Source organism: Salvelinus sp. IW2-2015, linkage group LG4q.1:29, assembly GCF_002910315.2.
Source record: "Salvelinus sp. IW2-2015 linkage group LG4q.1:29, ASM291031v2, whole genome shotgun sequence".
Classification (NCBI taxonomy): domain Eukaryota; kingdom Metazoa; phylum Chordata; class Actinopteri; order Salmoniformes; family Salmonidae; genus Salvelinus; species Salvelinus sp. IW2-2015.
The window spans coordinates 49,558,149-49,577,556 of record NC_036842.1 but is presented as its reverse complement, the minus strand read 5'-3'; the positions used below and the strand labels follow the sequence as shown (position 1 = coordinate 49,577,556).

Below are 19,408 nucleotides of genomic sequence, written 5' to 3'. Positions count from 1 at the left end.
AACGACACTATTTTTTTTCTCCAGTCCACCACTATTTTTCACATATTGACTACTCCGTTGTTGATGATAAAACTGCATCTAGTCATATCCGATCACGCTCCCCTAGTACTACCGTCAGTACTACCATGAAAAATAAGCCTCATAAAACATGGTGTTCTGTGCTGCTCTCTGAGCAGAATTTCATTAACRTTGTCTCAGAGCAGGTACAGCTTTTCTCAGAAGTAAAAAAAAATCAGAAGACACTTCACCCAGCCATTTATGGGAAACAKTGAAAGTGTATATTAGAGGGCAATCATTTATGTAGCCAACAGTAATAAAAAGCGATCCAAGGACTTCAAAATGGATATCAAAAGGGAGATCTTTCTGACAGACCAACAGTAAGTTGAGCACCCCTCACCAGAGCTACAGAACAAGAAGCTTAAATAAAAAATGGACTTGATCTCTTATCAACAAATCCGGTTGAGATTATGCTTCTGAAGATCCGTCATTTGGTTAACAAGCAAACAAACTTTAAGCCCGTCAACTGTGTCAAACTACTGCATCTCGATTCATTTCACAAATCTGCCCTCAATCTGATTGTATATCAAGTGATCATTCAGAGATTAATAATGCATTTAAGAATTTTTACCAATCTGAATCCAGTGGGAATGGTTCTGAAACTGATTTTTTTTCAAGATCTGGCAATGTTGACTTTGGACCCAACTGTAAAATCAGGCTTAGATGCTCAACAGGCCATCGCCTGTCTTCAAATGGTCTACTAAAATAACATGGTGTTTGTTAAAGATGGTCATACCATGAATCATTTAGCTATTTGATTTTGAAGTTTAGGACCAATTTTTTAAAATAAAATATTGAATTTGACCATCACTACTATAGCCCATAGAAACGCATTGAATAACACATTAAATAATAAGGAATAAGGTTTTGAAGTGTCTCTCCTATATCTAGGCAATATAAGAAAGCTCAGGAACATATCTATATATTTTTGGACACATCTAACCCCTTTTGTTGTTGGCACACAACTAATTCCATACATGAAAACAAAGAACGGTACCCGGTTACCTTCAGACGAGRCCCGTTACACTGATCGGGGTCGTAGAGCAAAACGGAGAACACCATCGTGTTCGTGAGACTCATCTTTCATATCAGTTTGTATATTAGTTTGTGCTCATATTTTGTAGGCCAAACCGTTCAGACGTTTTCAGGATGTCTCCTGGTCTGACAAACGGCGCTGTAGCTCTGCCACTTTCCACCGCTTGCGGAAGGCCGACATAGGCGGATGAGGTGGATTGAGACACAGCCCATATATATTTCTCTAGTTTAAACAGACAGATTTTGATGGGGATTTTTGTATTATGTTAATTTGATTGAGGCATGTGAGTGTCAATCGACTCTTAAGGATGAATCATATTGTAATAGAAGGACCCCTCTATTACGCAATACCTTTTTACAGAGACTCAAACGTAAGGGTGGCCTTGCATTGCTGAATTATCAATATTAATATTGGGCTGCAAAAATCATGTCATACTGGCTACTCTCTCACTGCCAGCAGCAGTATATAACTAGGTTAAACAATGAGATTGTCACATACATACTGTCACATACACACAGAGTAGATTACTGTATGATTACTGAGATATTACATATACCTACAGAAATACATGCTGAGATGCTGATATTAACATAGGGTAAATGCATGCTGATATTTACTCCTGCAGTTACGATAGATACCGTAATAAGCAATTATTTTTTTCCACTTTAGAGAGATTCAGAGAGGGATGCAATCTTTGGAGAGTGCTGCAAACCAGATTAGTAGAGCATACACAGACATACTGTAGATCCAGATGTAGCAGAGTTGCTGAGGGAGGATGACGATGCTGTCATAGACATTCATCTATCGTTTGATGGCACTTGGCACAAGAGAGGATTCACTCCCAACTACGGGAATAGGTGTGTGCATAGACATTGCAACAGGTCCAGTGATAGACTATGAAGTGTTGTCTTCATACTGCCATGCATGTGTGATGAAAAGGAAAATAGGGTTTACTGAGGAGGAGTTCAGGGAATGGAAGGAGTCACATGCAGATGACTGTGCCCAACACTTCTCAGGGTCTAGAAAAGTAATAGAGCAGSAAGCAGCAAAACGCATGTGGGACAGACCAGTCAGTCGCCATTGCATTAGTTACACAGAAATGCTCTCAGATGGTGACAGTACTTCATAAAGTCGTCACATTAGATCCCTACCCAGGAATTGAGATACAGTGCCCTGCAAAAGTATTCATCCCCCTTGGCCTTTTTCCTATTCTGTTGCATTACAACCTGTAATTTAAATGTATTTTTATTTGGATTTCAAGTAATGGACACACACAAAATAGTTCAAATTGGTGAAGTGAAATGACAAAAACTTACTTGTTTAAAAAACTTTTTTTTTTTTAAATTAAAAACGGAAAAGTTGTGAGGGCATTTGTATTCACCCCCTTTGCTATGAAGCCCCTAAATAAGATCTGGTGCAACCAACTACCTTCAGAAGTCACATCATTGGTTAAATAAAGTGCACCTGTGTGCAATCTAAGTGTCACATGATCTGTCACATGATCTCAGCATATAAAACACCTGTTCTGAATGGCTCCAGAGTCTGCAAAACCACTAAGCAAGGGGCACCACCAAGCAAGCGGCACCATGAAGACCAAGGAGCTCTCCAAACAGGTCTGGGACAAAGTTGTGGAGAAGTACAGATCAGGGTAGGGTTATAAAAAAATATCTGAATCTTTGAACATCCCACGGAGCACCATTAAATCCATTATAAAAAAATTGAAAGAATATGGCAACACATCAAACCTACTAAAACTCACGGACCAGGCACGGAGGGCATTAATCAGAGAGGCAACAAAGAGACCAAAGATAACCCTGAAGGAGTCGTCCACAGCGGAGTTTGGAGTATCTGTCCATAGGACCACTTTAAGCCGTACACTCCACAGAGCTGGCCTTTATGGAAGAGTGGCCAGACAAAAGACATTGCTTAAAGAAAAAAATAAGCAAACACATTTGGTGTTTACCAAAAGGCATGTGGGAGACTACCCAACCATATGTAAGAAGGTACTCTGGTCAGATGAGAGTAAAATTGAGCTTTTTGGCCATCAAGGAAAATGCTATGTCTGGCGCAAACCCAACACCTCTCATCACCCCGGGGGACACCATCCCCACAGTGAAGCATGATGCTGCCACGATGTTTTTCCATCGGCAGGGACTGGGAAACTGGTCAGAATTGAAGGAATGGTGGATGGCGCTAAATACAGGGAAATTCTTGTGGGAAATCGGTTTCAGTCTTCCAGAGATTTGAGTCTGGGACAAAGGTTCACCTTCCAGCAGGACAATGACCCTAAGCATACTGCTAAAGCAACACTCGAGTGGTTTAAGGGGAAACATTTAAATGTCTTGGAATGGCCTAGTCAAAGCCCAGGCCTCAATCCAATTGAGAGTCTGTGGTATGACTTAAAGATTGCTGTACACCAGCGGAACCCATCCAACTTGAAGGAGCTGGAGCAGCTTTGCCTTGAAGAATGGGCAAAAATCCCAGTGGCTAGATGTGCCAAGCTTGTAGAGACATACCCCAAAAGACTTGCAGCTGTAATTGCTGCAAAAGGTGGCTCTCTCATTTCTTGTTTGTTTCACAATAAAAAWTATTTTGCATCTTCAAAGTGGTAGGCATGTTGTGTAAATCAAATGATACAAKCCCCCKAAAAATGTATTTTAATTCCAGTTTGTAAGGCAACAAAACAGGAAAAATGCCAAGGGGGGTGAATACTTTCGCAAGCCACTGTATGGAAACTAGAATGGATCAATCATGCCCACAAGGGGATGGGAACATCTCCATGTAAACTTAGTGCAGAAATACACCTTGGGGGCAGAGGTGTAGGGAAACTTACTTCACTAAAATGTAAGAGTCTACAAAACTATTACAGGAGTGCAATTCTTGACATCAAGGGTGATGTAYAGAGCAAGAAGACTGCCATCTGGGCTGGTCTTCTCCATTCCATGTCAACAGATGAAACCCCTAATCACGACAGATGCTCGTCATCTTGGTGCTGGTACCAGCGAGCCCTAGAAAATGGTTAGCATCCACCCAGTCACAAAAACCATCCAGGCCAGGCATTTTTTAATCGAGAGGTTGCACGGAAAATGGTGCCTGTATACCATAGGATGTCAAATGACAACCTCCTCAAAAGAATGCAACATGGAGGAACCCAGAATGCATAAACTCCGTAATATGGTCGAGATGCCCCCTTGTGGGCAAAAGCCGCATTGATGCAGCAGGCAGTATGGCAGTAGCCACATTCAACAAGGGTACCACTATTATATCAAAGGTGATGGACAGATTGTGGCTTGACAGCACTTTGGTGACACTGGATGCGATCAGGGAGGATGATGAGATGCGTATTGTGAGAGCTGATGCTGCTTCAACAGTGTGTGTCAAGCGTAGCGCAGGTCCTAAGGCAGTCAAAAAAGTCAACAGGCACCAGCAACAACTTAAAGAGGGCCTTACATATGAGGCAGGCATAGCTGATTAATCATTGAACCTGCAAATTTCACCAGCCTTTTAAATGACAAATTGCGCAAGGTGCTATGCGCATTTGCCCAACACTATGCATATTTACCAAACAAACCAGTATTTAAAACACATTCTCTATTACTTAAAACTAGTGTAGTAGATGTGCTAGTGTATTTGTAAAAAGTGTATTAACTGTCAATTTAGAAATAACATAAGAGATGAATTCATGTTACACAAACAGACATATTTATGGAAAATAAATGTTAATTGCATTCACCTATCTTTATCTGCCATTTTCTCAAAATGACCGGTTTACCATGCGCTAAGTAATTTTTTCTCAGCCTTCAAAGGAGGTACATTTACATTACTCCACACACTGGTTCTTAGGACTTATAGCCAGACCTGTCCAGAGGATTTATTTTAGATCTTGTGTAATTTTGATTTTAAGTGACATTTTATCTGTAAATCTATGCAAAATGTGCATCTGTCATACGTGTGAATAGTGTTTTTTGTAAATAAATCCATGAAATAACAATGTGTATTTTGATAAACTATTCTTGGTAAGTCTGAKCACTGGGTGTGTTATCACAATAWAWCAAAACAAAAATCACTCTTGAATCAATGTGTTGAAAAATTGATTTTCTTGACATGCAAATGTAGAAAATAGTTCTGCAATGTAGAAAATCCAATAACAAGACGTGGGGATGAATATTTAATATTTAATTTTAACTTATTTTGAAACAAATAGGAAATTATTTAACAAAAGTGCAAGGGTGCCAATATATTTGGCAACAACTGTATAAGGATCATTTAGTTACTATATAATAACAGCCTGCAGTACCCCGGTAGGCCTTCTACTTGAGTTATTCAATGAAAGGGGGCAGCACTAAGCTAGCCTGAAACATCACTACCTGGAGTACCTCAAATTGTGCATGTTATGTCTCCATGAGACGCCATCTTAAAAGCTGCAATATGTAACTTTAAGGCTGACCTGACCAAATTCACATAGAAATGGGAATTATAGATCTGTCATTCGCATTGAAAGCAAGTCWAATAAGCAATAGATCTGTTCTTATGTGCACCATTTCCATGCTTCCCATGCTTATGTTTTTGTTTTTTACTTTCGGTTTTGTACACTAGCTTCAAACAGCTAAAAATACAATATATTTGGTTATTGAAAAGATATAGCACAGCGATTTAGAAGATACAATGATTCTCTACTTTTGCCACAAACTGAAATTAGGCAAACTATTAGAATTTTTGCAARCAGTAAATYGCGGAGTGATTTCTGCATATTGCACCTTTAACCGACTTAATTTGATTTCAATGCACTGTTGAGTCTTCACATAGGAATGAATGGTGTCACCTTACACACGTCATATCTAGTCATTGGGCATACCCAATAAAAATATGAGCATTGAAAGTTGGTTGTTTTGTTGTGATCATTTTACTATACTGTATGAGTCAATAGATTAGYTGTGTCTTGCACTGATGGAGCTGTTCACCTTTTGGCCAATAGCCTGGTGGAACCAGCCTGATSACCGCATTCCAAAAATGTCCACTGTGGAAAATAAAACGAACTTATGAATGAAATCCCTGTTTCCTGCCTAGGAAATCGCTGAAGGCAGAATTATAAGGTGAGATACCCTCGTGCAGTTATCACATAGCATCACGCAGTTACCATATATAAGGCTTTTGAGGAGAGAAAAGGTCCAGACCTGGTCGATGCCACCCGGGGCAAACATGATGGTAGCGAGGGCCAGAAGACTGTGTCCTTCCAGGAGCATGCTGCTAACCATGGCCTGGCTGCCTGGGATGAGGACCTGGGCACTGGTCAGACTGGCCTGGAACACGCGTTCTGGATCTATACAGGACAGACACACACCATTATTTAATGGTTATTAATGACTCGTCAAACTACATGTCAAAAACAAATACGACTGCATGACATCAGCAGCCTGGTGTTCCAAATAGCARACKTGCTCTATACCAATAAACCCATCAGTTWAAAAAAATATTTACGATATGCTAATCTAGCAAGCCAGGAAACTGAAAGCAACTTTCCAACAGTGTTTMAGTTCGTTGTTAGCTTGCTAGACAGTTCAAATGATGACCCGAACATATCTGACAATGTTTAGACTGTAGACAACTTTTATTTGAACAGAAATGTAGAACTTCTTGATGCTGTCAAAATCAGGTTATCCTAACAATGGTCCCAACGACAGGTTCAAAGTCTAAAATATTTCATGCCTATGCAACAAGGAAAATGACAGTCACATCGACAGTCTACAGACAGCCGGCATGAGTATAAATTCAATGTAGTTTTGGCCAATGACAKTTGTCGCATTCTAATGGTCTAGAGACATTTCGTAAGACGGACTATAACCAATAATATAACCATCAATAATATAATAATATAACCATCAACCTTAAGCACCAACAATAAAACATGACATACCACTACTAGGTTAAAAATAAACAGACTAAAAAACTCACGGATGCTTAATCAAGCTCAAACCAAGTTTATTCACCCACTGGGTCCTACATCTGCATAAGACATAGAACATATTCACACAAACACTGACATTTAACCCTTTCTCCTATGCTGCGCCCCTTACACATCTGAACAGCCAATACACCTCTATTGCTATCCAGAAGATTAGTGATATATATTCTTCCTCACTTCATCTAACCTGACCTCTGCCCAAATTCCTCACTCCTCCCCAACTCATGGCTGTCATGGTGATTGGTACCAGACTGTCTCTTCTCCTCCCATAGGATCCCTGATGGCTAACAATAACATATCCTGACATAATGTAAACGTTATACATTACCCTCTCTCCCTCAGTGAAATGAATAAGTATATATCATGATTTCAAAGGTTAAGAAATCAGAACCCATCACCACATAACTAAAACTGACATACCTGAGAGGTCTCTGGTAATCTCTTGCATTTTCACCAGCATTTCAAACCACGGGTGACTTTCATATAGACCATTATCAGCTAGAGCAGAGCAATTCCTGGGTGTCAACCTGATACAAAGAAAGAAAACAAAGATGGCGCACGAGCTATAAAAACATACAGTATATTTCACAAATGCAGTGTCATCTGAGCCACAAATAGCTTCCATTGGAGATTGTTTGTTTGACAATTGAAAATACTTTCAAAACCAAGATCAGTAAGCTCCTAATACAAGTAATAAAATACATTAGGTGAATCTCAAACCGAACACAAGTCAATCTCAACGGTTAGTTGTCGAGTGATCGAGGGCTCCACTGTGTCTTTCAGCAGCCTCTCGACCAAGTGGGCAGCCTGTGCCAACACGGCTCCCAGGGCAGCAAGTTCTAACCACGAATCTTAGCGTGTTACCTAGCAACAACAAAGCCACTACTAAAGAAAAATATATTTGTTTTATTGTCACATACACCAGAGCAAATAGTTTTTTCAGGGTGAGCCAAAGTAGTACGGTACCCCTGGAGCAAATTAGGGTGAAGTGCTTTGCTCAAGGGCACAATAACAAATACAGATTTTTCACGTTGTTGGCTTGGGAATTTGAACCAGAGACCTTTTGGTTACTGGCCCAATGCTCAAACCGCTGGGGTTCCTGACGCCGTCAAAATAGTCTGAATGAATCATCGAGAAATCTGTAATTATTTAAACGTTTTTGCATCATGAGGATGCTCGATACCACGCTGTCTCGCGAAAACAATGATGTGACAACATGAATAGATTGTTAACGTAGCTAGAACGAGCTGTGGCTCAAAGCTGCCTCAAACATTTTCAGTCATTCACGCTTGCCATACAGAGTTGAAATATCTAGCCAATACAATTTTAATTTAATAACAATGCTTGTGAACTTCAGAGCTGTAACAATTTTACAATTTGGCATCTAAAAGTATAAACYCATACTAGTAGTAGTSATCGCTCCTGCTTGACAGTCTACACATTCTGGGTGATGCAAAGTCATCATCTTACTGGCGAGCTCACTGGCTATTTCTGATCACCGTACTCAAAACTTGTCACACGTTGCACATCTCACACTACAAGAGCATCGTGCCGACAACGACGGGATCGGTAGCCCTCAGATTGTGTCTCTGACCTGCTCTTATTAAACAAGCGTTGATGACGGCCGAGCGTTGAGTAGGCAACGACATGGGYYTTTTGTCTCCGATCTCAAAAAACATGTCTGGGACAGCTAAATTGGTGCCAAAATCGTGCAGTGCACGCCCGGCTTTAGTCGCACAAGTTTACATCTAGCTAAGGAGTTTTGMGCTTGAAYGTGCAGTATTTCTTAAAGGWATTGTAGCACCTATTTCTRAATGCCACATGTTGAATGAAAAACTCCATAAACAGCGGGATACATTTGTGAGAATGAGGCGGGCGAATTGAGCATCTACCCACATTTTATCTTACCCTCCAAAAGCAGTGTATGCAGCCGGCTATACACTCATATCCCCCATGTACCGGTTTGTACTGAAAACATTCTCTCCTTAACACGWTTTAATAGCATGGCGGTGAAGAAAAAAAAATAAAAAAAATCGGGGGAAATATGCATACTTTCCCTATTTTCCACCACCATGCTAGAATGGCTAATGCTAATTCCTGATGTTGTACCCTACGAGTGTATAGCCAGCTGCATACACTGCCTTTGTACAGTAAGAMGAAACGACTCAATTTCGCCATCTGCCTGTCTTTGGGCTAGTAGGCTAGAGGTAGGGATMAGGGATGCAGGCAGTGTGATGATGAAGTAGTCCTACAGCAGGAAGTATTTTTTTTCTTTCCCAACTAAGTAATCATTAATGATTTGCATTATCTCAATTATCTTTCAGTCACTGCTACAATGCACATAAACTCAGCAAAAAAAGAAAACATCCCNCCCAACTAAGTAATCATTAATGATTTGCATTATCTCAATTATCTTTCAGTCACTGCTACAATGCACATAAACTCAGCAAAAAAAGAAAACATCCCTTTTTCAGGACCCTGTCATTCAAAGATAATTCATAAAAATCCAAATAACTTCACAGATCTTCATTGTAAAGGGTTTAAACACATGCGTGTTCAATGAACCATACACAATTAATGCACCTGTGGAACGGTCGTTAAGACACTAACAGCTTACAGACGGTTGCAAATTAAAAACTTAGGACACTAAAGAGGCCTTTCTATTGATGGTCGGATTTGCGTTTATATTTGAAGGAATGAGCGTTACACTAAGGCCTGTACTCTGGAGTGGTATCTATTTGGAGGTGTAGGGTACGTCATGGTCTGGGGCGGTGTGTCACAGCATCATCGGACTGAGCTTGTTGTCATTACAGGCAATCTCAGCGCTGTGCGTTACAGGGAAGACATCCTCCTCCCTCATGTGGTACCCTTCCTGCAGGCTCATCCTGACATGACCCTCCAGCATGACAATGCCACCAGCCATACTGCTTGTTCTGTGCGTGATTTCCTGCAAGACAGGAATGTCAGTGTTCTGCCATGGCCAGCGAAGCGCCCGGATCTCAATCCCCGTTGAGCACGTCTGGGACCTGTTGGATCGGAGGGTGAGGGATAGGGCCATTCCCCCCCAGAAATGTCCAGGAACTTGCAGGTACCTTGGTGGAAGAGTGGGGTAACATCTCACAGCAAGAACTGGCAAATCTGGTGCAGTCCATTAGGAGGAGATGCACTGCAGTACTTAATGCAGCTGGTGGCCACAACAGATACTGACTMTTACTTTTGATTTTGACTCCCCCCTTTGTTCAGGAACATATTATTCAATTTCTGTGGAACTTGTTCAGTTTATGTCTCAGTTGTTGAATCTTATGTTCAAACAAATATTTACACCTGCTAAGTGAAAATAAACGAAGTTGACAGTGAGAGGACATTTCTTTTTTTTGCTGAGTTTATGTTATAGCCTACAATTGTTGTCTTTGAAGTCAAAAACAGGACATGTATATTTTTGGGAAATGCTCTAAATAGCAAGTTATTCAGTTGTGTTTATTTTCATACCAATACATGAAACCAAAATTGCACTAACTTACTGMGCGAATGAATGAAAATATCAATTACAACTATTACAAACTATATTTTAATATCAATAAAATAGCTTTTGGTTRCYAATGGTCACCAAATAGGTCTCCCCCACCTCCCAATTCAACTAACCCCTGGGTATCAGATAACAACATCATATTCAAAGCAATCGGCGCACTGCCTAAACAGCTGACCGYCAAAACAAACTGGCACACTCTCTGCTTTCTAAAAGTGAGAGAYAAYGAGCCCAGGCCGAGCAATGTTCCCCATGGTCCTAGCCAGCCAAGAAATACTCTAAACAGTCGTTGCATGTTAAATTGAGAATTGGAATGATTTTAGTTTCGACAAAAAATGGCCTACTTTAAATTGTTGGTCTTGAGCTAGGGTATGGGGACTGCCATACTAAACTGACGCCCGCACCTGTGCCGCAGCAAGGCAAATTGGTGCTGTGACGTTGTCGCGGCAATGGCAAAACGTCATCTAGCGACAAATTAAGGAGCCAATAGTGATTCTCACTGAAAAATTGTTGTCAGCACCGACTGCGCAAATACTGCATTTACAATGACCTCCTATCCAGACCAGRGTGTCACAGCTCTCCTTCGCTGTGAGTCGAGTGACTCGGGTCAGCCAGGCTATRGTAGCAATTCTCACTGAAACATTTTTGGAAACACTGAACACATCAGCAAGTGGCCACTCGAGAGAAAGTGCTCAGGGGCCAAGTGTTCGGTTTGAGATTCAGTCATAGCCTCCTCCTAGCGAATAGTCATAAAATATTGGTTGTCCCTTTCCTCACCTGTTGTGCTCCAGGTAGGTGTAGAGCAGGTAGCGAAGGCCGTTGTCCAGGCAGTGGTGGATGAAGCGTGTGTGTAAGTCGTGTCCTTGATGGGAGCGGTACTGGGGCATGGGTGGGCTGGCCTGCATCACCCCACCTGCCTGGCCCAGCCTCCACAACAGCTGGTCAAAATCAGCCACCTCGGCCTGGATGAACACTCCTCTCCTGCAAAGAGAGTGGTGGGTATTGGAGGTTAGCAGCTAACATAGCTTCCATACATATCTAGTGTAATATACCGTATATGACTATTCATAACATGTATTCAGCAGTGTAGGGTGCAATACCAGTTTGGCCACAAGAGGCCGAAACTTGCCTACATTTTTGCTGTGAGGTTGCTTCTCTGCTTCTACTACAGTGGCCTTGCAAGTAAGCCTACTAAACCAGAACGAAGCAGCTCAACATAATACATTTTTTACCTTTATTTTTGAGGTCTTGGCTACYGTTTTTCTCCTACTAAACATTCAGTGCCTTAAGAAAGTATTCATACCCGTTGACTTATTGTACATTTTGTTGTTACAGCCTGAATTCAAAATTGATTACATTTAGTTTTTTTCTAACCCATCTACACACATTACCCCATAATGACAAAGTGAAAACATGTTTATAGATTTTTTTTGCAATTTTATTTAAAAATTAGATAAAGAAATCTAATTTACATAAAGTAGTCACACCCCTGCGACAATACATGTTAGAATGACATTGGGAGCGATTACAGCTGTGAGTCTTTCTGGGTTAAGTCTCTAAAGCCTTGTTCACATTGGCAGTTTGAAGTGACTCAAATCTAAGGTTTGCATAACTGATTCAAATCTGTTCTTTTTCCTGCAGTCTGAACAACCAAAAAGCACATGGAATCTGATATTTMAATCCTCATTTCAGATCACTTTCGCAGGTGGTTTGAAGGCAAATCTGATTCCTGGCKATGCGACTTGTATCTGAACAGTCAAATCTGATTTATTTGCCCTGAAGTGTTTTTTTTAGACGGTTTCTTGGCATATGTTGTTGGTTGCTAGGTACTCTATTGACATTATGACAATAACATGTGGTAGCGAATTAGCTTCTTAATTGTTTAGAAACAAATTAGTGAATGTGCCAGAAAGCTAAACAGCCACCTAGCTAGCTAGTTGACTGCTGTGGCTAGCCAAAAAGGACTTTAAAAGTGTTCTTACATTATGATTTTAACATTCAAAACAACTGGCAAACGTTCATGGCAGGCATTGATGCCACCTAAGCTTGCTACATAACTTCTAAGTGATAGGAACCACGAGCACCACCACCAATTAACCTACATCCCTGCGCACACACCTGTTGTCACTATGACAACTAAGGTAGCCATGTCAGCAAATGACTGCTGTCTGAACATACACAAATCCGATTTGGTCACTTGTAACTTGCTGTTTGGACAGGCAGTATTCCAAAACGGATTTGAAAAACTAAACTGATTTGAGCATCAAGGCCTGCAATGTGAACAAGGTTTGAGAGCTTGGCACACCTGTATTGTACAATATTTGCACATTATAACTCTGTCAAGTTGGTTGTTGATCAGTGCTAGACAGCAATTCTCAAGGTTTGCCAAAGATTTCCAAGCCGATTTAAGAGAAAACTATAACTAGAACACTCAGGAACATTCAATGTCATCTTGGAAAACAACTCCAGTGTACAGTCAAGGCCAAAAGTTTTGAGAATGACACAAATATTAATTTCCACAAGGTTTGCTGCTTCAGTGTCTTTAGATATTTTTGTCAGATGTTACTATGGAATACTGAAGTAGAATTACAAGCATTTCATAAGTGTCAAAGGCTTTTATTTACAATTACATGAAGTTGATGCAAAGACTCAATATTGCAGTGTTGACCCTTCTTTTTCAAGACCTCTACAATCCGCCCTGYRATGCTCTCAATTAARTTCTGGGTCACATCCTGACTGATGGCAGCCCATTCTTGCATAATCAATGCTTGGAGTTTGTCAGAATTTGTGTTATTTTTTGTCCACCCGCCTCTTGAGGATTGACCACAAGTTCTCAATGGGATTAAGGTCTGGGGAGTTTCCTGGCCATGGAACCAAAATATAGATGTTTTGTTCCCCGAGCCACTTAGTTATCACTTTTGCTTTATGGCAAAGTGCTCCATCATGCTGGAAAAGGCATTGTTCATCACCAAACTGTTCCTGGATGGTTGYGTGAAGTTGCTCTCGGAGGATGTGTTGGTACCATTCTTTATTCATGGCTGTGTTCTTTGGCAACATTGTGAGAGAGCCCACTCCTGTGGCTGAGAAGCAACCACACACATGAATGGTCTCAGGATGCTTTACTGTTGGGCATGACACAGGACTGATGGTAGCGATCACCTTGTCTTCTCCGGACAAGCTTTTTTCCGGATGCCCCAAACAATCGGAAAGGGGATTCAACAGAGAAAATGACTTTACCCCAGTCCTCAACAGTCCAATCCCTGTACCTTTTGCAGAATATCAGTCTGTCCCTGATGTTTTACCTGGAGAGAAGTGGCTTCTTTGCTGCCCTTCTTGACACCAGGCCATCCTCCAAAAGTCTTCGCCTCACTGTGTGTGCAGATGCACTCACACCTGCCTGCTGCCATTCCTGAGCAAGCTCTGTACTGGTGGTGCCCAGATCCCGCAGCTGAATCAACTTTAGGAGACGGTCCTGGAGCTTGCTGGACTTTCTTGGGCGCCCTGAAGCCTTCTTCACAACAATTGAACCGCTCTCTTTGAAGGTCTTGATGATCCGATAAATGGTTGATTTAGGTGCAATCTTACTGGCAGCAATATCCTTGCCTGTGAAGCCCTTTTTGTGCAATGATGACGGCACGTGTTTCCTTGCAGGTAACCATGGTTGACAGAGGAAGAACAATGATTCCAAGCACCACCCTCGTTTTGAAGCTTCCAGTCTGTTATTTGAACTCAATCAGCATGACAGAGTGATCTCCAGCCTTGTCCTCGTCAACACTCACACCTGTGTTAACGAGAGAATCACTGACATGATGTCAACTGGTCCTTTTGTGGCAGGGCGGAAATGCAGTGGAAATGTTTTTGGGGGATTCAGTTCATTTGCATGGCAAAGAGGGACTTTGCAATTAATTGCAATTCATCTGATCAATCATAACATTCTGGAGTATATGCAAATTGCCATCATACAAACTGAGGCAGCAGACTTTTTGAAAATTAATATTTGTGTCATTCTCAAAACTTTTGGCCACGACTGTATATTTGGCCCTCTGTTTTAGGTTATTTTCCTGCTGAAAGGTGAATTTGTCTGCCAGTGTCTGTTGGAAAGCAGACTGAACCAGGTTTTCCTCTAGGGTTTACATTTTTTTTAAACAACCCAGTCCTTGCCGATCACAAGCATACCCATAACATGATGCAGCAACCACCATCCTTGAAAATATGAATAGTAGTACTCAGTGATGTGTTGTGTTGGATTTGCCCCAAACATAACACTTTCTATTCAAGACATGAAGTTCATTTCTTTGCCAATTATTTTGCAGTTTTACTTTAGTGCCTTGTTGCAAACAGGATGCATGTTTTTGATCATTTTTAACTCTGCACAGGCTTCCTTCTTTTCACTCTACCATTTATGTCAGTATTGTGGAGTAACTACAATGTTGTTGCTCCATCCTCAGTTTTCTCCTATCACACTCATTAAACTCTGTAAATGTTTTAAAGTCACCATTGGCCTCATGGTGAAATCCCTGAGCGGTTTCCTTCCTCTCCTCTCTGCTGTTTACTTCCTCTCTGGCTGTATTTATACACCATCCAAAGTGTCATTAATAACGTCACAATGCTCAAAGGCATATTTAATGTCTGTCCTGGCTTTTGGGCCTGAGTAACAGGGAGTTTATTTTGGGCACATCAGTCAGGCGGAAATTCAGAAAAAAGGACCCTAGCCCTAACAAGTTAACGTCACAACGCTCAWAGGGATATTTAATGTCTGCTTTTTCCCCTTCCGATCTACCAATAGGTGCCCTTCTTTGCGAGGCATTAGAAAACCTCCCTGGTCTTTGTGGTTGAATCTATGTTTGAATCACTGCTCGACCGACTGAGTAACCTTACAGATAGAATTGCCAACACACTCTAGGAGTTACATTATGTAGCTAATTGATTGGGAACATGTGTAATTGCAAATAGACTTTAAACCAGACATGGTTGTTCTGTCAAAAAAAGCTAGCCACAGATTTTGTTCACTTAAAATGTTAGGTCTTGTTGGTTAGCTAGCTAAAGGTATACAAAACAGTCAACATATAATATTAATTCCAGACAGCTACCCAGCTAACGTCCTGAGGGGAAATGGTCAGGGACCAACAGGGAACGTTGTAAGGTGTTGGGTAAACATATGCTGGAGTGGCAGCACACTTGACCAAAACCAGGCACAGTCATCAAGTTACTTTATGTTCATTGTCAAAATTCCTGAAAGATGTTTGGCTGTTCGAATCCACATGCACTTCTTTTCATACTTGGAAAGCAGGTATTCAACATTCCAGTTCTGGAACATTGTTCTTGAATTTGAAAGACTAGTGATGATTTTTGTCTGTACACACATAACTAGAGATTTTGGTCTTTATGTTGGAACATTRGAGGCATTGGTTCTTTGCACTGGACAGAACAAACTATGCYAGGTGGATTCCTATCCACATTTGAGACTTGAAAGCTCTACCATCTAACATTAGCAAGATTCTCAGACTTCCTGGTCCTGCCAAAAACACAAAACGGGTTCTAATGCATGCCACTTGACCAAGCCCATGTGAAAACCATTAGCTGGTAAAAGGAACAGGGGAAACCCACTAAAAGGAACAGAGAACCTCARTGCCTTCAGGAGATGGATGGTAGCAGGACATACTACTGGTTGATTTTGAATCACAGCTTTTGAACGTAGTGTCCCCTTTTAACACAAAACCTTCAACACGAGCAAAGTTCATCACACCAGACATKAAATGGCCACTGTGTTCTTGGGGACCTCCAATGCTGCAGAAATGTTTTGGTACTGTTCCCCAGATCTGTGACTCTACACATTCCTGTCTCGGAGCTCTAGGGACAATTCCTTCGACCTCGGGGCTTGGTTTTTGCTCTGACATGCACTGTCAACWGTGGGACCTTATATAGCCTTTCCAAATCATGTCCAATCGATTGAATTTACCACAGGTGGACTGCAATCAAGTTGTAGAAACATCAAGGATGATCAATGGAAAAAGTACACCTGAGCTCAATTTCGAGTCTCATAGGAAAGGGTCTGAATAATTATGGAAATAAGGTCTGTTTAAAAACAATATTTAATACATTTTCTAAAAACCTGTTTTCGTTTTGTCATTATGGGGTATTGTGTGTGGATTTCWGAATATTTTTMTTTGTGTCCATTTCAGAATAAGGCTGTAATGTAACAAAATGTGGAAAAAGTCAAGGGGTCTCAATGCTTTCTGATAGCACTYTATATCATTGATCTTGGCTTTATAATACAGTTTKTTTTTCTTTTTATTGAGTTTAGTCACATAATTTCTCAATTTGCAGTAAGTCAGATGTCCAGCCAGATTCATTAGAAATTCCTTTTGCCCCATCTCTTTCAACTATACAGTTTTTCAATTCCTCATCAATTCATGAAGCCTTAACAATTCTAACAGTCAGTTTTTTAACAGATGKATGTTTATCAAAAGTTGGAAGAAGAAATGTCATATATTCATGAAGTGCAGCGTCTGGAAGCACTTTATTAATCACATCAGACCTAAAAGTATTTTTAACATTATCCACATAAGAGTCACAGCAAAATCTTTTGTATGATCTCATACACTATTTAAGGCCTAGCTTATGGAACTTTGGCATTCCTGGATATAGCCACTATATTGTGATCCCTGCATCCAATGGGTACGGATACAACTTTAGAACAACGTTTTACAGTATTAGTACAAACGTGATCAATACATATGAATGATATTTTTCCTGTAGTGTTTGTAAACACCCTGGTAGGTTGATTAATAACCTGAACGAGATTACAGGCACTGGTTCTCACACAGTGAAGAAGCTTCCTCTTGAGCGGACAGCATGTTGAAAACCAGTCAATATTCAGGTCCCCAAGAAAGTAGACCTCTCTGTTTACATCACATACACTATCAAGAATTTCACACATATTATTTAGATATGGCACTTGGTGACCTATATCAAGTGTGTGCAAAGCTGTCATCAAGGCAAAGGGTGGCTATTTGAAGAATCTCAAATATAAAACATATTTTGATTTGTTTATTAACACTTTTTGGGTTACTGCATGATTCCTTATGTGTTATTTCATAGTTTTGATGTCTTCACTATTATTCTACAATGTAGAAAATAGTAAAAATAAAGAAAAACCCTTGAATGAGTAGGTGTTGTAAAACTTTTGACCGGTAGTGTACATTCTGTACATGTCTTATGATAAACTTGGGCAAATACATTTTTTAATAACTTCAATACTTTTAGTTGATTTCACAAATTCTAGTAATGAACCAAGCRTCAGTGTACAGTGCAACACTAGTGCCTACAAAAGGCACTTCGTGTCGACGGAGTTTGTGTCTGGTAAAACGTTTTTACATGAATGCGCATCGGGCAAAAAGTTRGCCTAAGAATTTGTTCTTAACTGACTTGCCTGGTTAAATAAAGGTTAAATAAAAATAAATACAAAAAAGTGCACTGTACCCAGTATAAGCCACGCCCACTAAGACGTAACCCGGGCGAAGTGCCGTGTTTTTAGGGAGTCTTACGATACCATCCTATTTTACATGCATCCACGAGAGATGAACAGATAGTTAACACTTTACTGTTCTCAAACAGGACAAAGCTGATCCCAGAATAGGGTCTACCTGGCCAACATGTAGAGGATGTGGTTCCTCATGTGGGCGCTGCAACGGGTGTTGTTGTTGACCACCTCTGCCGTGAGGGCGGGCCACTGAGGGGCGCTGGAAGGGTCACCGTTCTGGGCGGCCAGGCTCTCAATCCACTCGGTGACCCTCCGCTGGTCGTGGTGGGAGGTGAGGTATGACCACAGGACCCCCGGGTCACAGGAACTGACAGCTGCTGGTCAAACAAACACAGGTTGAATCGACCAAAAGTGTCAACTGCTCAATACAGTATTGAATATGAAGAAAAACTTAATATTTCTTAAATATCACCCTTCCACACAAAAGTTTTTGTTAATGAGCGGAAGATATGAAGGTAATTAGAGACACAAGTGTACAAGCATGTAAAGTATGATTTGCACATGTAAAATCTGTGACCCTTTTCAAGAATTGAGTCGTATGTCGCACGTCACTACTTCACAGGAGGCAATTTAACATTTTTTAAATAAAAAAATCTAAAAATCTAAATGCATTCTTTGGCAGAAATGCCATCTGGAACATATGAACTTTCATGTGCCTTAATAACAAATGTGTATGCCATCTGTAAATATGAATACAATTGTTTAATTATGAGCCTAGTTGGTTTAGCCATGGAAAAAGTGAGGAACCTTCCTGCTAGCCATATTTGGCTGAAATAATGGATGGGCTGGACATGCCGAGAGGAGTTCGGGCTGGTCTGCGATGTAGCGTGCTTCTGTCTATAACGTGAGCTGCTCAGTATGTGGAGGTAATCCTGGCTACCGCAGTTTTTTTTTAAAGACCTAACGTTGGACTGCTCTCAACAACATTGCTGACCTGAATTTTTGTTGTAATGGACTACAACTACGGTGAGTGTGAACCGGAGTGACTTGACACAACGCAGGCCAAACAAGCTGTAACTACAAACAAAATGGAGTTAAAGGGGTAGGAGTCTGCCTGTGATGCGTTCATCCGTTTGTACGGGTAAGTGTCTAGCTACATTTTCAGATAGTATACGTTTCTAATTTAGTCAGAAAGTCATTTTCATTGCAAGTTAAAGCGTACTGTTAGGTAGCTAGCGAACGTTAGCTTGCTGGTGATTACGGCCATCTATTGTATTTCATTAACATGTGTACATGTTTACATGTCTAGACAATAGTGACCCATCCACTTAGCTGGGGGGGTGG

The 19,408-nt window shown here is 40.8% G+C and overlaps 1 protein-coding gene across 2 annotated transcripts in view; it reads right to left on the bottom strand.

Moving 5' to 3' along the window:
- The window catches only part of spg11 (SPG11 vesicle trafficking associated, spatacsin), a 78,049-nt gene that overhangs the window by 40,754 nt on the left and 17,887 nt on the right, over positions 1-19,408 (bottom strand). For both annotated transcript variants that reach the window (XM_023984903.1, XM_023984904.1), the window contains exons 15-18: positions 18,228-18,438; positions 11,359-11,562; positions 7,476-7,582; positions 6,268-6,413 (exon numbers count right to left, since the gene is read on the bottom strand). In XM_023984903.1, coding sequence (XP_023840671.1) covers positions 6,268-6,413; positions 7,476-7,582; positions 11,359-11,562; positions 18,228-18,438 — 668 coding nt within the window. The remainder of the gene's footprint in view (positions 1-6,267; positions 6,414-7,475; positions 7,583-11,358; positions 11,563-18,227; positions 18,439-19,408) is intronic.